Below are 13,680 nucleotides of genomic sequence, written 5' to 3' on the forward strand. Positions count from 1 at the left end.
GGTTTTTGATTTGGAAGATATCAATGGCTCTCTTTGAATTCAATACAGGAGCAATTGGGAGTGTGAACAGGTTTGAACCAAAGTCATTCTTAAATGTTATATTCGCGTGAATGAGAAAGGAAAAGATCAAATGTGAAGGAAAAACTGGGGCTAGAATGTAAAATAATTCATACAGATTCTTACCTGAGAACAAATTTGGTGTTTTCAGTCTTTCCTGCACCAGATTCACCTGAAACTATGATGGACTGGCTCATCTTCAAAACCTTCATGTCCCTGTAGGCTTTGTCCGCTAAAATAAAACATAACACCAAACGCACAAAAATAAAATAAGTAGTAATGTAATGGGAAAATCAGGGCATGATGACAGACAATCTTTTAAAGTGTAGCTTTTAAGCTTAAAAGAATCATGTAACAAAAGTGTTACTTCCAAAAGACGGCAAGTTTGAATACACTTCATGATTATAATACATTATACATGTGCATTTCAGTTACTTATATATTGAACCCCCTTTTTTAACACTGAGCAGGTGTGAGCTCTCACCTATAGCATAGACATGAGGTGGCAGGGTGCCCAGTGACTTCCCTTGGTATGACTTGATGGCATCTGGGCTGTACAGTTTTGGAATGTCAAAGTATGGATTAACAGCTATCAAGATATTTGCCACATACGTCTGTGGAAGAAATAAATAAAAGCATGATTAGGGTCTCTGCATTTGAGTGAATTGCTAGATATTACAAAATAAATATGTCTTAATAATCAATTAAAGGAAGAAGAAGTGAAAAACACCCCACTGAAGGCTGCTGAGATAATCCATTCTAATTTTCTCATCTACCAGCTGTCCCTTATTATTTAAGTGAATGACTGAAGTCAGAACTGGGCTTGCCAGTCTGACCATGACTACTAGCTTCCCTTCACTCTCTACAAGCTGGTACTTTTCCCCTCTGGGAAATAAGAAAATTGATCCTTTGTCTTTTACACTCAACCCTGTTACTCTATCTCCTCATGATGAAGCATATGCCGCATAAAGGACAGGCATATTATTACTTGTGCTAAGGCAGCTTAGTGTGGATGGTAATAACAACATACATAGATGTGGTCTTTACTGTACCGCACTCTAACATTGTTGAGGAGAGTGGCTTCATTCAAGTACATTAAGGAACCTGCAAACAGACGGGTTACACATAATTAACATTTTATTGTTAACAATATGTTGAACAAATATTGTTCGTGTGAAGACTCACAGTTGTCATCTACATGCTTGTTGACATCATCCTCAGCAGGGAAGACTTGGTTCATTGGAGCGAGAAAAGTCTAAAACGTGAACAGTTTCACTTTTACATTTACATAATATCATTTCCAGGATAGACAGGTGTGCTACATGTGGCGCTGTCTTTGCTTTTTCCGACCAACATTATACACTAGATTAATTGTTGCTTACTCCTTGCAGTTTACAGAGCTTATGACACAAAACAAATGTTTATTAGAGTTCTCAAGCATCATAAACAGTTAAGCAAGAGTGAATAAACATGAAAAGTTTACCATGCTTAAAGATCACACTAACAATGTTCAGTGTGACATGTTCCCAGGCTAAATTAGTTACTGATATTCTCACTCTATTGTTTATGAGTCTGAGTTCATGGAAATAAACTCAATGGAACAAGTCGGCTGTGAGAGAAACAAGGGGAGACATGGCAGGATAATGAATAATTTGGTGGGAGAGAACAGGATCTGAACACCTGACTGAGTAAGTGGGTGGGTTACAGCTGGTAGGGATGGTGGTAAGGTTATTTGCTGATCTTGCAGTAACCAGACAACTTGGCACCATCATTCAGTGATGCAAGAACGACACTGACATCAACAGTGAGTTGCTATATACAGTATATATTAAAAGTATCTGTTTCTTTTATATATATTTAATGTTTGCTACACACTGACTATAAACAACTGCTTATCTGTGTGAGACTGATCCATCTTGTGCTTTGACGCATGGTTTCTTGCCAAAAACTGACTGGAAGCGTAACGAGAATATGCTTTGTGTGCCCACTAACAGGTCTTGGCACAAACTGGTCGTCCACAATAACAATCATGCGAGAAATGTCCAACCAGTAAACTGACAGAGGAAAGCAGGCAGCCAGACCGAGGGTCTTGCAGAAAGCTGAGGCACTAATGAGTTCAACAGAGCACTGAAAAAAAACGCACTCAACTGCCCTTTCATTTGTTCAGTGAATGGGAGTTTAAGCTTTGTAAGAAGGCATAAACTGATTATTATCATACAAAGTTTTGACCTTCTAGTCAACAATATTTTTTAGCTAATGTTATTGCCTCCAATGGCAATATAATCAGTGCAGGACATGGACATAATCTGCTGCAACTGCAATATCCAGAGCCTCAGGACACTTCTAATGTAATCGGGGCCTTATAATCGGAAGGTTGCCGGTTCGAGCCCCGGCTTGGACAGTCTCGGTCGTTGTGTCCTTGGGCAAGACACTTCACCCGTTGCCTACTGGTGGTGGTCAGAGGGCCCGGTGGCGCCAGTGTCCAGCAGCCTTGCCTCTGTCAGTGCGCCCCAGGGTGGCTGTGGCTACAATGTAGCTTGCCATCACCAGTGTGTGAATGGGTGGATGCCATTTACCATTTTAAACATTTTTTGTATCTTTAGCATGTGAAATTAACATGTTTTATCTCAAGAAAATCAAAATACAAATAAATTCTCAGTGTAGATTCTTATATGCCATAGATGCACACCAATGCATATAATGTTTTCCCTGTACAACCACCATGCATAATAGCTGATATTACATGAACTCTAACATTGATGATCACTACATTTCACAGTAAAGTTATAAAGGAATGACGGTTGAATTTAGCTAATTTTGGGTCTTGGGGTTATGTATGATGACAGTCATACTGTCACAGCGTGAGCATAGGACACAGAACAGAGCTAACATTATAGTTCATAATAACGCTTTTATTTTTGAAAACATGCAAATTATCTTGAGGGCGCTTGTTGACTAACTTGTTACCTTGCCATGATATCTGCGGTTTGACAAACATTTGCCTGCCACAACAAACTATGTTTTATAGCATGACTTCGCTATCCAGTACCTGAAAACAAAGGCAAAAGCAGCTGCTACTGTACAGGTCTGTTGTAAGCAGTAGAGGCCTGCTTGCTGGGGATACATGATGGCTCAGGTGTAACAGGTGGCCTTTACCTCCTAATGAGCAGCTCTCCCTCCTGGCAACACTATCAGCACACCTGCTGCTGCCCTTTATTTATTCATGTCTCTGTACATGTGGTCTCTCATGTTTCTCACATTGTACACATTGTTGTGCTAACGCCTTTCTACCTGAAATCACGCTTAATAAAATTATTGAACGTTTTATTCAACACACTACTTTCAAATTCCTAATAAAAAAAGTCATTTGGAATAATTTTTTATATTAAAAGTAATGTTGTGTGTGTGTGTGTGTGTGTGCGTGTGCGTGTGTGTACACGTGTGTTTTACTTTACTTGTGTGATAACCCACCTTGCCCTTTTGGTTCAGCGGTTCTATGGTGAGTGTGTCGGCTCCTATGTCAGTGATCGTGCCCAGCTGGAACCCGTCAGTGGGGTGGGGCGCCCACACTGGCTTCCCATCCTCCATGATTTACCTCCAGTCAGCACAGGCACACAACTCTGCAAAAGGGAGAGACAAAAAGAGGAACACAGACGTAAATTAAAATAAATATGTAAAGCACTGTTTTGCATTTTACTTTAAGCAAACAGAGTCTGCTTCTAGGTTTATGGCCACTTACTATGTATTACACCTAGTCTCCACAACTGCAAAACGGAAGTTGATATCGCTATCGTAAATTTGACGTCAGAACTTCAATCGCCTGTGAGGGCAGCTTCTCAGAACCGCCACCACATTTTTGTTTACCATCTATTCTGTATTTGCATGGTATTTGCCAAAGTCTTCATTACACCCTGCAGCTTGTAAAAAGCCTTGGGAACTATAACATTTTGCTATTACTTCACACTTGAAGACAATATTAAAGTAGCCAGCAGCTAGGCCTACCAACTATGGTGAAATCTCACCTAAATAGAAATAAATAAATACATGATCAAACTGATCCGCTGGCATTCTCTACCTATTTGCATTGCATGACTGGGATCTGACCATTTGATGGTGCTTGCTACAGTCTTCATTACTCGGTTATTCCACCAACTGGTCCTTTGAGAGAGGATTTCTAAGGAGTTTTCTGCTGCAATCTTAGTGAAGACAACACTCCCCCAAATGACCCCACAAATCTGACAAGAGAAACAATCCACTTTGCAAGTGTGCTGCTAGGGTTCAGTGGTACGCCAAGTTAAGAAGCTAAATATGGTACGCTACAACCACTGGTTAATGGTTTGTGAGGTATAAAGTACAGTACTTAATTTTTCTATTTAATGGTTATTTTAAACACTGTTAGTTTTACCAAATGCACAGCTTTATGAGTGAGGCTGAGTAAGGTAATTTTGTAATTCTTTAAAGATTCATATGATCACTGAGTGGATAACATGTCTGAATCTGTCAAGTAAAGTTTCTTTTTAGTTGTAGGATTAACTCACCTGAGTTAATCCTACAACTGAAGAGCTCCTCAAAGCAAAAGTGCTGATGTTATGCTTGAGTATCCAATAAGCTTCAGGGATTGAGGTCAAATGTCAAAGAGGACATCTTACGGAAACTGCTGATACAGCTTCAACGACAACTAAAAGTTCAGCAGGTGAATGCACTCAGCATTAGGACTGATCCAACTTAGGTATCTCTTTTTCTTTTTCTGTTTAGACTTACAATAAGAAAAATAAGCACACTTCATATATTATTAAATCCTTTTCATGAGATAATGTTAACATTTCAGACACTTTCATTGCTTCTACGTCCCAGATAACAAGTACTGAAACAAGTGATTTCTTTATGTCAGTTTAGTTACCACTTCTTACATGACAATAGCAATGAAGGACCAAAGATCACAGTTTTACTCCTTTATTACCAAACGCATTTTCCATCAGGTCAGTACATCTATGTCTGGGAAGTGCATGAGGTTGATTTCTAAACACAACTACACTGGCTGAGGAAACACACATGGCTAAACTTTAAGGCCATTAAAATACACATACATCCACTGTTTGGCTATGTATAATAAAGTGCATATTCTACATTTTTAAACAATCTGCTGCCACAGATAATGAAAGGCATTGAAGAAAAACACATGCTGTTATCTCAGTTTATTGTTATGTGGCCTATCTATTTATATTTATAGAGGAATACTCAACTTTCTACAGTAGATGTCTTTGCCCAAAGTAGGTCCTCAGACAAGCAAAGGAAAGAGTTCATATATCAAAGGATAAATGTTCCATCAAACTCCTAAATGTAACCATCGGAATTCATAACAGCAAAGACTCTGCACCATTAAAGTCAGGTAGCAGGTCAGGTACTAGGATGGGTAGATAGATAGATATTTAAGATAGATCTATCTTAGTGTCCTAGTTGTATCTTAAATGTATGTCGGTCGGTCGGTCGGTCGGTCGATCGATAGATCGATAGATAGATAGAAAGAAAATAAGCAGGAGAAAAACGCACAATGACATTCCCGCTCTATTATCTCTAACCTTCAAGTGTGAGATCAAGGCTAGGGGGAATCCTAAAGATTGTTTTTGTTAGATAACTGATAACCACATAACTATCCCACAGTTCCCTTCAAGTTAATTTACAGTTTGTTCACACATGAAATTCAGTCACTTGAATGGTTCATGAACGCTATAGCGGAAAGACTTTGCATACTGGAAAACCACAATAAAATTAACTGTACTTTCCCAGAGCATTCTATAAGACAAGTTCCAGTCATTATACAGGGCGTTATATTGGGCTCTTTTAGAAGAGCCCTCCAAACTGTCTGCATCCTTGGCTGCGTACAACAAAACTGAGACCAGCCCCTCATGAGTAACTTTGACTCTGCAGCCTCAAATCCTCTTAGTATCTGACCCTAATCCAGACAGAGAGGTGAGACGCCTGAAGTGAGATGTAAACCTCACAAATAAAAGTCAGTGAGCAGGTTTGAGACAATGCAAATCAGAAGGGTGTCACATATCCAGTGAAACAGAGAGCCAGAAAGTACGGAGAGGAGGAAATATGAAAACACACACACAAATATATATACACTCCCACACAAATGAACACTGCTTGAGAGTCAAAGCAGTACGCGGTGAAACACCCCTCGTGTTTCCTGCCTCCTGTTTCCGGTTCTCTCTCAGGGAAGGGAGGCATGGAAAAAGCATTGGACGATGGCTACAGAGCAACAGGATGAAAGATGCACACACAACACAGGGTACACTTTCAGAAGTGCATGCCAAGAAAGCATTTAGTTTAAGTGGTGTGCCTAAATTTGAATGAAAAGTGACATGTCAGAGGAAGAAATTGCAAAATAAAATAAATAAATACATAAGAATAAAGAATCCTGGTTTACGTTTGTTAATCCCGTGAGGACACTTTAAACGCATCACGGCTAAATTATGCAGAGGAGAAATATCTAGGACAGAATTTCCTGATAGCAATCAAGCAGAAACGAGATGTGGGCTAAACTGTCGGCTGTTGTGATTACTCGAGACAACCTTAAAATGAGGTTTTCATAATTACGATTAACCCCAAATAACTTTTTCAAAGAAACTTATGGAACTAAGCACCTTATAATAAGTCACGACTACCGCACCAAGACACCAAACAGTACACCAATGGAAGTAAGTCAAAAGTACAGGTTTAAACAGAAGCCCACAGAAAACTCCGTTCCCAAATTGCTCTTAAATCAGACAAAGTACTTCAAAATACTTGTAACGTTAGCTATTTGGAATAAACTTTTAAAAAGCGTAACAGGTAGACAAAAAAACAACAACACACTTACAAGTGAAATCCTTCAAGCAGTTGAATTTACGTTCACGGTGACAGTAAGACGTTTTATGCTCCTCATTCGGTTGTATGTGTGTAGCACTGGTCCAGCTTTCCAGCTTTGTCGGTGTTTCTTCCTGCAGCAGACAGGACGGATGAGGTAGCAGCGGGCTGTCTGGGTGACAGGCTAAGCTCGAGCTCCGGTGAACACCGGTGACGTCACCCTCACCGCGAAAGGTGCGTTAAAGTGTCCCTCGTAAGATCCTGTGACGTTTTTATTTTTGGCTTATGGTTTATACTGATAACTAAACATTAAAAAGCCACTCATATTGTAAAAATCTAAACAAAAACAGCTCAGGTCGGCGATCGTGAGTGTGAATAATTTCAGTTATATCACTTAATACTTTTTATATTCGAATTGTTTTCCATCAATGTATTAATGCATGTGAATCTCATTAAAATAGTTCAGTATAAACAATCACAAGTTTCAACATGTTACATCACCACATGGGTTTGGAGAATTTTAAATATGCAATGTTTGAGTGTCTGGATGTAGGTATTTTATTTCACTAATTGATGGGCTATTTGTTTGGTCTGTCATCCATATAAAAATAACAGAGGATTAGCAGAGAGCACGTGGCTGCGAAGAAAAGACTGCAAATGTTGCCTCGAGCTTCATAAATATTTGAGTGGCAGGTAATCTGAAACTTTTGGGGGGATTTTTGAAGGAGACATCCAATCCACAACTGAAACACAGGCTGCCACTCGGTTTGTAAATCTAATTAGGACATCTGATACGCCAGTACTGGATCATATCTGATTACGGACAGTAGTTGACAGCAAGCACTAAAATGTAGCTTTTATTTTTTAATCCCCCAGACCAATACCAATCTACAAAACTCTTACCTTTTTTGTATCCAACCACTTTGGAGTTAAGACAGTTAATGAATTTGATCATGTGTGATTTAACGCAATGTTATATTGACTGATGAATAGCAGACTAAAAAAATAAATGGTCTGGTTAGCTTTTATTTTAAAGATCCAGAACACGGTGCTTTATTGCTTTGCCTGATGGACAATGTCTCCCCCATGTGCTCATATGGCATATAAGCAACCATATCCCATGTAATTACAGTTCACATGGAAGGGATGCACTAGAAGGTTCATGATGGGGAGAATCCCAGTGCACACTGGAGGAAATGAGAGCAATAGTGACACCAAGGAGCACAGAGTTAAGCAAAACACAAACACACAATAATTTCAAACCCACATGCTTGTAGGGAATGTGTAGTGAATGGAACTTGGTATACTTATAGAAAGAATGCATGGCATAAAGTGAAATCCTCCACTGAAGCTAAAGGAAGGTTTTTTGTAGAAGGTGAGGACTCAACGTTTTCTGTGTTAAAAAATAGTGTTTTTATTTTGATACTTTCTCGTTGTTATTTTTTTAAATGATTTGTTAAGTTATTTAAACAATTTAATTTAGGGAGGTCAAACTCATTTTGCATCATGGGCCACATACATTAAACAGTTAACGGCTGTCTCAATTTTGCTACAGGATAAAGAGATATTGCTGTAGTAAATGAAAGAAATCTGTCCACACAAATAAAGACATGTATAATGTTACAGAAAAAATTATGGTAGTAATTACAATAATAGAAGAGTAATTCACAGAAATTCACAAAATAGTTTTTCCTCTGTGGACTCACTGCAAAACATAGAAATTTACAGCAGCTAGTGAAAAATCAGGCACTCTTCTGTGTTTTAACTGTTATTTTTTTTTAATCAATTATTTAATTACTCTGGTATAGTATGGATAGCGATGGGAGAGCTCTTTATCAGTAGGAAAAACTGAAAAAGCAATGACAAAACAGTAAAAACGTAGAAATCGATGCCCTCTCTCACATTTTCCAAAGCTCTCTAGCAGGCCAGATTGGAGTCTTTCCTGGGCCGAATGTGCCCCCCGAGCCTTATGTTTTACACCATTGATTTAAATCCTTAATGTTAAATAAATAACATCATATGATAGACATAACATAAAACAACTCTCCTTGTAACCATTTCATATGGACCACAGCATATGTAATGATAATCACCACTACTGGTTTGTCATACAAACCAAAATACTACAGCGACTTGCTAAAATAATAGATGCTACCTTGTTACTAAATCAATGTGCATGCTAGCTCTCTAAAATGCATTATATATTTAACTCTCCCAATTATCTGATAGCATTAAAAGTCAAGAGTCAGTATATTTATCGGGCCTCTTTGCTGTCAATCTCTTGACCGCTTTCCCAGCTAATTATCTGTGGGGAGCCCAAATGCTTTGGAGTTTATCTGTGAACTGTTTACAAAAGTCCTATCACACACATTCTGTGGTGCCTGTGTAGAGGAACATGAAATGCTCTTGTAGGACCACCAGCACTCAAAGCTCCTGCAAATCTTTGGACATCGGCATTACTTTTTTACTTCTGTCTGGAAAATACTTCTAAAGGTAGGCATTTCCGATTTTGAAATACTGTATAGTTTTCAAGTAAAAACGCTTTCTTAGAGTTACTAAAAAGCTGTGTGTGTGTACTTGGTTTATACAAATATAGTTCTAAATGCGGCTTTGGAGTCTCTTTTTTATTTATTTTCAGTGGAAGGAAATTCTCACTTCTAATTCCACTATTTTAATTCTGAAATATACAGATACATATAAACCAAGCCTTGCTTTTTATGAATGATTTTTTTATATTAGCATTTCCTTAAATTGTTTTGTTTCTCCAGCATAGCCCCCTAATCATCCCATGTAGAAGAATGACCGGTGAGAAACTGTTACTGCCAATGATACTAATGTCTGTAGTGATGAGTTTATTACCAATGCAGACATCATATGGACAACACTTGCCAGAGGAGTCTTGCACTGTTCAGATCCTTGTCCCTGGACTCAAAGGCATGTAGCTCTTTGTTCTTTCTTACAAAATGCATACCAGATACCTTAAAAACCAAGAATAGACTCTATCTGATATAATAATTGTTTTTCTTCTGCTCTAAAAGGAGAACCCGGAGAAAAAGGACAAAAGGGAGCACCTGGGAGACCAGGAAGAGTTGGTCCGCCAGGGGAGACTGGTATATTTTATGCACTTGCACCAAAAAAATTAATTATAGAATGTGTTTGTTTGTTTGTTTTGTGAGCAAAAGTGCATTCCCCTAAAATGCAAATCTTTAAAGAGAGAATATTTTCCACATGCCCACATTTATAGATCTCATCATTTTCTCATTACTACCACTAATACAAGAAAAACTGGGGTAAAGATCACATATCTCGGGCTGATAATGTGCCGTTACATCACTACCAGGCCATCCAGAAATGGTCAAGTGTTTATATTAGGGTAAGAGGTCAAATGAGAAATGTTTTGTGGAATCCAGAGCTGTGGACAAGTGTTTATGGAAGACCTTAATGAGGAGTGAAGGGTGTTCTCTGAAGCATATTCATCATTTTAATTAATTAACCTTTAGTGAAAGTAAAGATTTATTGTTTAATATATATAATTTTGCTTTCATTTGTGCTGTTTTAAGTTTGTCTTGACTATAAGATATACAGTATGTCTCTATCTTCATATGAACAATTCATATTCATGTTGCATTCTTTTTAGGTCCACCTGGGGTCAAAGGACACAAAGGCATTATGGGACGTTATGGAAAAGTTGGCCCAAGTGGAATGAAAGGTGCTATAAGAAGCAGAGATGTACTGTCTGCACACTTTTTCAGGAATGCATCAATTATTTGTTTAGTGTGTTTTTATGATTGATAAATATTTCCATCTCTGATGCAGGATCCAAGGGAGATCCAGGTGACCCTGGTCCAAGGGGCCCAGACGGAGAGCCAGGTGGGTTCTAAAACCATCTTACTTTGTTTGTCAAACAGATGGCAGCAGGATTAGACAGACACATCTATAAATGAATAAAGTCAACTTTGTGATAGTCCCACACATTTTTGCCTTATCAGGGGTTCCCTGTGAGTGTGCGCCAATTAGAAGGATGATTGGAGAAATGGACATTCTTGTGGCTCAGCTTTCCTCAGAACTAAAATTCATTAAAAATGGTAAAAGATTTGCAGTCTTTAAAAATGCTTTTGTATTTTAAAAAAAATCTTTATCAGTTTTGGTATTTTGCTGATTTCCTGTCCTATAGAATTGAAAATGCGGGCATGTCAATGTGAAATTTATAGAAATACAAGTGCTCATTTTTCAGCACTGCCCTCCCCTGCAGCTGTTGCTGGCATTAAGGAAACAGACAGTAAAGTCTATCTGTTGGTGAAGGAAGCGAAGCGCTACACCGAGGCTGAGGGCTACTGCCAGACGAGGGGAGGGCACCTGGTCATGCCGAAGGATGAGGGAGCAAACGCAGCCATCGCAGGGTACATAACCGACGCTGGCCTGAGCAGAGTTTACATTGGCATTCATGACCTCGAGCGCGAAGGTGTTTTCACCTACGTAGATCACTCTCCCATGACCACTTTCAGCAAATGGAGAAAAGGAGAACCCAACAATGCCTATGATGATGAGGACTGTGCTGAGATGGTGACCTCTGGGGAGTGGACTGATGTGGCGTGCCATCCGACAATGTATTTTGTTTGTGAATTTGACAAGGACAACATCTGAGGCCAGTATATGTTAAACAGACTGCAGACTGGACAAATGTAATGGAGCAAAAACTGTAATCTTATTATTTTGCTGTATCCTCTATCTGTAAATATGAATACGAAATGATACGCAAGTTGTGCAAAGTAGTATACTTTCAACTTCCTTTTTGCTTATGAGCTAATAAGCTATTTATTTTCTGAACATACAAAATATCCAAATGTTTGTAATATTTTTTTTTTACGTCCTTGATACATACTGAAATAAATTAGTGTTTCCAAAAGCATGCCAGGAACTGAGTTTTTATTTAATTCAGAATATCCACTGAGCAATATTTGTAGCAGTACCATAGACAAACAGTGTAAATAAGCAAATATAGAGAGCTGTGGATTGTGTAGAAAAAAAAAAATACAATTAAAAGACATTCCAGTTGAGTGCATTTAATCAGAGGAACAGAATACAGCATGCATTCCACATTCATGTGCTGTGCAATAAACATTTATACATAGTTTAAAAATAATTTCTTTGCACATTAGTTTTTGCTTTTGAACTAGTTGCGCTTATTTACTGCAGCAGTTAAAGCAAACTTATGGAAGAAATATACGATAAATGATGCAACACAAAGCTGCAGGAGTTAACACTACTACCTCACAGAAACAAGGTTCTCGGTTTGAATCCACTGGCTGGCTTCTGTGTGCAGAAATTGGGCTCTTGGTGTTCAGGCTTCCTCCCACAGTCCAACGACGTGCATGCTAGTTTAACTGCTGGTTCTAAATTGGTCAGATGTGAGTGTGAACAGCTGTTTGTCTCTGTGAGTTAGCCCTGCAATAGACTGGTGACTATGAACATGTATACATGCATGTCGCAAAATACTTATATGGCTTACATTATGTTTTAATCATTAAAGTGACCCATTTTATATTATTGTAAAATAACAAAATAATTACTTTTCTGTTGTAATTTCCACATGGACCATCGCCACCCAGTGGGTGAAAGCTCATCTTACAGCAAAAATCCCTCACAGGGGACTGAAGTCAGTGGCTGCTCCACATTTTATCTATTATGTTAAGGAAAGCACAGGTGTTACAAAAAACAATAACTGTCATGCTAAAAGTGCAGAAGCCAGGAAATTCATTAATTTTAATGTTTACAGTTGTTCTTCTAATAGGTTGATTTTAGGCTGTTCTGTAGCACTGCATAAATACCAAGCAGTAATTGGTATATGTGCTAAATATGTTAAACATGAATCATATCAAAGTCAAATCATTGCGACAATGTCCTTCTGAAGTATGCAAACATCCTAACGAGTGAACACGGTAAGGTTCTCATGTATTATCCAGCGAGCAATGCAATTACACCAGAGTCACCTTACATCTTTATAACATTCACTCTGCACCTTAGTGTGCTGTAATAAATGGGAGTTTTAAAATGGATGGCACTGACCTTTAAGAGCGCCAAAGGAAACTCACCCACTGCTTCCCCTTGATTCCTGACATGACATATCACACTTTGGCTAAGCACAATTTGAATCACAGTTACACTACGACATGTATCCTGGCTAAGAACTGATAAGAACTAATTGCTGGAGACTTTGATGACTTTGCATAAAATTCTGAAAACCATTTGATGCAATGACTAAAACCTGATCACATACTAAGCACACTGACATATTCTCGATTTGTAGTGTTAAATTAATGCTGTCAGTTTATTTTTTTTTATATAAAAATAATTTACCACCTAAAGTTTAAAATAAAAATAACAGATTACACATGACAATAATATGACAGCCTATTGTTTGCTGAATGACAGAAACAAGATATTACATACCTTAGATTAGTTTGACATTTTCATCTTTGAAAATCCTCCAATGGTTTGGTTGTGTGACTAATAGGAGATGTCTTGCGGCCCTGGCAGCTATTGTTTTAGGATGGGTGTCCCAGCTGAGATGATATCCTATTGCTTCCCTCTAAGAAGAGGAATTTGAATATGCATGATGCATTTCTCCTAATAAAGCAGAACACCAGTCCCTTAAGAAATGAATAATTAATGCTGAGATGAATTATGTATTTAATTGACCAGGAGTTGTCCGCCATAAACCAATTAAGTGCCATTGTTGCAGCAATCTCTGGTTACCTTTGTAGTAAACAG

The 13,680-nt window shown here is 38.3% G+C and overlaps 2 protein-coding genes across 4 annotated transcripts in view; one reads left to right on the forward strand and one right to left on the reverse strand.

Annotated features, from left to right (window-relative positions):
* The window catches only part of myo6b (myosin VIb), a 44,112-nt gene extending 37,001 nt beyond the window's left edge, over positions 1 to 7,111 (reverse strand). For both annotated transcript variants that reach the window (XM_084914719.1, XM_084914718.1), the window contains exons 1-6: positions 6,923 to 7,111; positions 3,529 to 3,677; positions 1,243 to 1,312; positions 1,088 to 1,161; positions 542 to 671; positions 184 to 289 (exon numbers count right to left, since the gene is read on the reverse strand). In XM_084914719.1, coding sequence (XP_084770845.1) covers positions 184 to 289; positions 542 to 671; positions 1,088 to 1,161; positions 1,243 to 1,312; positions 3,529 to 3,645 — 497 coding nt within the window. In that variant the 5' untranslated portion in view covers positions 3,646 to 3,677; positions 6,923 to 7,111. The remainder of the gene's footprint in view (positions 1 to 183; positions 290 to 541; positions 672 to 1,087; positions 1,162 to 1,242; positions 1,313 to 3,528; positions 3,678 to 6,922) is intronic.
* Positions 7,112 to 9,286: 2,175 nt separating this feature from the next.
* On the forward strand, positions 9,287 to 11,794 carry colec11 (collectin sub-family member 11). Of its 2 annotated transcripts, none has more exons than XM_084915126.1 (7): positions 9,287 to 9,402; positions 9,678 to 9,843; positions 9,948 to 10,019; positions 10,547 to 10,618; positions 10,726 to 10,779; positions 10,899 to 10,994; positions 11,144 to 11,794. In XM_084915126.1, exons 2-7 carry the CDS (start codon positions 9,708 to 9,710, stop codon positions 11,551 to 11,553), a joined length of 840 nt encoding a protein of 279 aa, XP_084771252.1. In that variant the 5' UTR covers positions 9,287 to 9,402; positions 9,678 to 9,707; the 3' UTR covers positions 11,554 to 11,794. The 2 variants fall into 2 exon arrangements, with proteins under 2 accessions (XP_084771252.1, XP_084771253.1); XM_084915127.1 differs by having other exon boundaries at positions 11,162 to 11,794.
* The last annotated feature ends 1,886 nt before the right edge of the window (positions 11,795 to 13,680 follow it).

The sequence above is a fragment of the Perissodus microlepis genome, chromosome 19 (assembly GCF_051167445.1).
Source record: "Perissodus microlepis isolate ML-2025 ecotype Zambia chromosome 19, ASM5116744v1, whole genome shotgun sequence".
Lineage (NCBI taxonomy): Eukaryota > Metazoa > Chordata > Actinopteri > Cichliformes > Cichlidae > Perissodus > Perissodus microlepis.